The sequence below is a fragment of the Mastomys coucha genome, unplaced genomic scaffold (assembly GCF_008632895.1).
Source record: "Mastomys coucha isolate ucsf_1 unplaced genomic scaffold, UCSF_Mcou_1 pScaffold22, whole genome shotgun sequence".
Lineage (NCBI taxonomy): Eukaryota > Metazoa > Chordata > Mammalia > Rodentia > Muridae > Mastomys > Mastomys coucha.
The window spans coordinates 140,496,317-140,499,216 of record NW_022196905.1 but is presented as its reverse complement, the minus strand read 5'-3'; the positions used below and the strand labels follow the sequence as shown (position 1 = coordinate 140,499,216).

General features: G+C 49.8%; 1 protein-coding gene across 1 annotated transcript in view; it reads left to right on the top strand.

Moving 5' to 3' along the window:
* LOC116104709 overlaps positions 1-1,998 on the top strand; it is a 2,216-nt gene extending 218 nt beyond the window's left edge. Inside the window, exons 2-5 of the mRNA XM_031391198.1 lie at positions 6-46; positions 580-627; positions 1,192-1,382; positions 1,640-1,998. Of these exons, the coding sequence (XP_031247058.1) occupies positions 6-46; positions 580-627; positions 1,192-1,382; positions 1,640-1,998 (639 nt within the window). The remainder of the gene's footprint in view (positions 1-5; positions 47-579; positions 628-1,191; positions 1,383-1,639) is intronic.
* The last annotated feature ends 902 nt before the right edge of the window (positions 1,999-2,900 follow it).

Below are 2,900 nucleotides of genomic sequence, written 5' to 3'. Positions count from 1 at the left end.
AAAAGTATGCTAGCACCCGGGATGTGCTGGATCTGATGATGAGAACGTGAATGGCTGCATCCAACATAGGTGTTAGCAGAGCTCTACTCTTCTGTAGGACTCTGTGCTCCCATAGAACAAGGATGATTGGACTCTGGCAGTGTTGGTCCTGGGTCTGAACCTGCAAAATGACATGGCCACATAAGGGTTTGGGGGACTCTAGTTTGTGTCTTTCACTGTCTCCAGGGAAGGTCAAACAGTGCCCTTTCTTGTGTTTTGGGCAGAGCTCTTTCCCCATTTGTATAAAGGATCTAGGCCCTATCTGACCTATATGGGATTAATGGAACAAGACAAGGGTTGCTGAGGAGGACACCCAGGAAGCCCAGAACTAATCAAGAGCCCTGGCAGGGAGCAGCTAGGCTTCCACCCATTGTGTGAAGATCTCTGAAGACCCGTGATCTGGAAGTCAGAACAGTGCAGAGAGACTCCAGGACCTGTGCTCCCTTTCTAGATTCTTCAGACTCAAGTAGCTCCCTCTAGATCTACTAGTAGGTTGGGGACACAAGGCCTTAAGGGTGACACCATCATGGAATGCCACAGGTATGGATCCTTCCAGACTGACTGTGTGGAGGAGCAGCAAATAAAGAGGTGAGAGGGCTTCAGGTGAAAGAGAGGTAAGAGCCCATGTGTGCAGAGGGGTGGGGGGCAGTGGGAGGTAAGAGCCCATCAGTGCAGAGGGGTGGGGTGGCGCGGAGGGAGGTAAGATCCAATCTGTGGAGTTGGGGGAGAAGAAGGAGGTAAGGGCCTATCTATATGTTCAGTGCGGTAGGTGTGGGGCTAGTGCTGAGGACTAAACACTTGCCAGGTGTCCTGCTCTGGGGATTCCCACTAGAGGGATGGTACCTGAGATGTCACCTGCAGGTGGAAAAAAATGCAGGTCTCCAGTGGGCTCCTTGGTTCTGAGGAACAGAGGGAAGGATGGAAGCTGAAAGGCCCTGGGAGAATCCATCCCCACGATAGCCAGTCCCGTCTGTCCTCCAAGGCACAGAAAGTGTCTGGAGCCCTCTGCACACAGCCCCACACTCCTGACCACTATGTCCGTCAGAACACAGGCTGGCATCCATTGCCTCCTCTAATGGGGCCCACGGCTACGCTGGTAAAGCAATGAAAGGCTTCTGACTCCACTTCCCTCCTACCTCCTCTTCCCTGCAGCACCATATTCAGCTTTCTGTCCCGCTGGCTTCAGAAATTTCCTGAGGATTTTTGTGAGGCCCCAGATATGGCCATCATGTTCATGGACTACGTGAGGCTCAATGTGCCTTCTGTAGACATAGATACCCAAGCCAATGAGCTGCTCTTGGCACTGGAGGAGCAGGAGGCTAAAGAGCTAAAGCTTGAGAAAGGTGAGGAGACCTGGGGTGAGCTGCCTGGCAAGGTAGGAGGGGGTTTCAGTGATGGGTTCCAACAGGGAATTCTCCAGAGCTCTGGCCTGAACCCAGGCCTGGACAGCAGTCAGGTAATATGTCCCAATGTGAGGAGAGGACTGGGGGGGGCGGATTCTCTGGCATGAAACGGCCTTGTGTGACCATTAAGGCCATCTTGAGAAGGTCACCCCACACTTGGCTGCCTCCACTAAAAGTCCATCTCCTTCTGCCCTTAGACTGTGCAGCATCTCCAGAGCCCTCAGTGCCAGATGCCTGGAGGATGCAAGAGACTCTGGCTCTGAGGCCAGCTTCTGTGGCAGAGCCACGGGGAGACCAGCAACCCCGAGAGGACACCGAGCTCGTGGAACCGGCAGTTCTGGAACCCTTTGTGCCAGAAGCTGGACCAGTGCGGCTTCTGACTTTAAATCAAGCTTTGCCCTCATCAGCTGATACACAGTCACCTGCAGATATGGCCTCAGATGAGGCTGCAGATGTGGCTGCAAATGTTTCAGCTGACAGGCAAGTATTTCTATCTGCCATTGTGCAATTAGGCGCACCAGATTTTGTTTTCCCTCAGCCTGAGGTTGACATATAGTTAGGAGAATTATCTGCTGAGTTCCACCCTGTTGTGGTTCCCTGCCTAAACTGATCTCATTTCTTTAGAGAAAATATCTCTTTTTATTTTGTTGGATTCTTTTTTCTGTATTGTTGTTTTCATTGTTGGGTTTTTATTTATGTTTGGATATTAATAAAAACGAATTGTTTACTCATTTTAAATGATATTGTTCTTTTCTCATGTGGTAAAATCTGCTTATGTCTACCTGTGGACTGCATCTCTGAGCCAAACAGGTCAATCATGGAAATGGGACCCTCGCAGGCCACCCTGGAAGCAGGGAAAGCAAGCAGCTGATGTGGCAGAAAGTGGGCAAATACCAGCAGTGGTGAACAATATAAACTATGTAACTGTGACCTGGCAGTCCTGGACTCAGCAGTGTCCCTAGTATAACATAATTCTAGATGAGCCATATCGGGGCTCACAGACAGAGGTCTTTACTTTCTGGGCCTCTTCTCTGTCAAACTGGACAGAATAACCATGCAGAGAAGGATAAAGTCAGCTTAACTGTAATGGCACTCACCATTCTCACCATCCCCGAGCCCTAAGCTGTGCATACACACTGCACCATGTTTAAACAGGTGGTTATCATAAAGAATTGCCAGGCTTCCTCACAGTTCTGGGGGTGATCAACAAATGACAAGACTGAGCCCATGGAAATTTTATACATTTCGTCTGTGAGAAATGGGTTGCATGTACTCTTACTGTTCATTATATGTAGGGAAACCTCCATGGGACAAAGCCAGGACTCATCACCAAAAATGGCTCACTCAGTCCTCATCCTGGGCATGTGTGATGCCAGCGACTGTTTAGAGAACACACAGAATTTTGTCATCAGTGTGTTCACACATGGCAGGTTGTCTTCAGTGTTTTCAGATGACAGG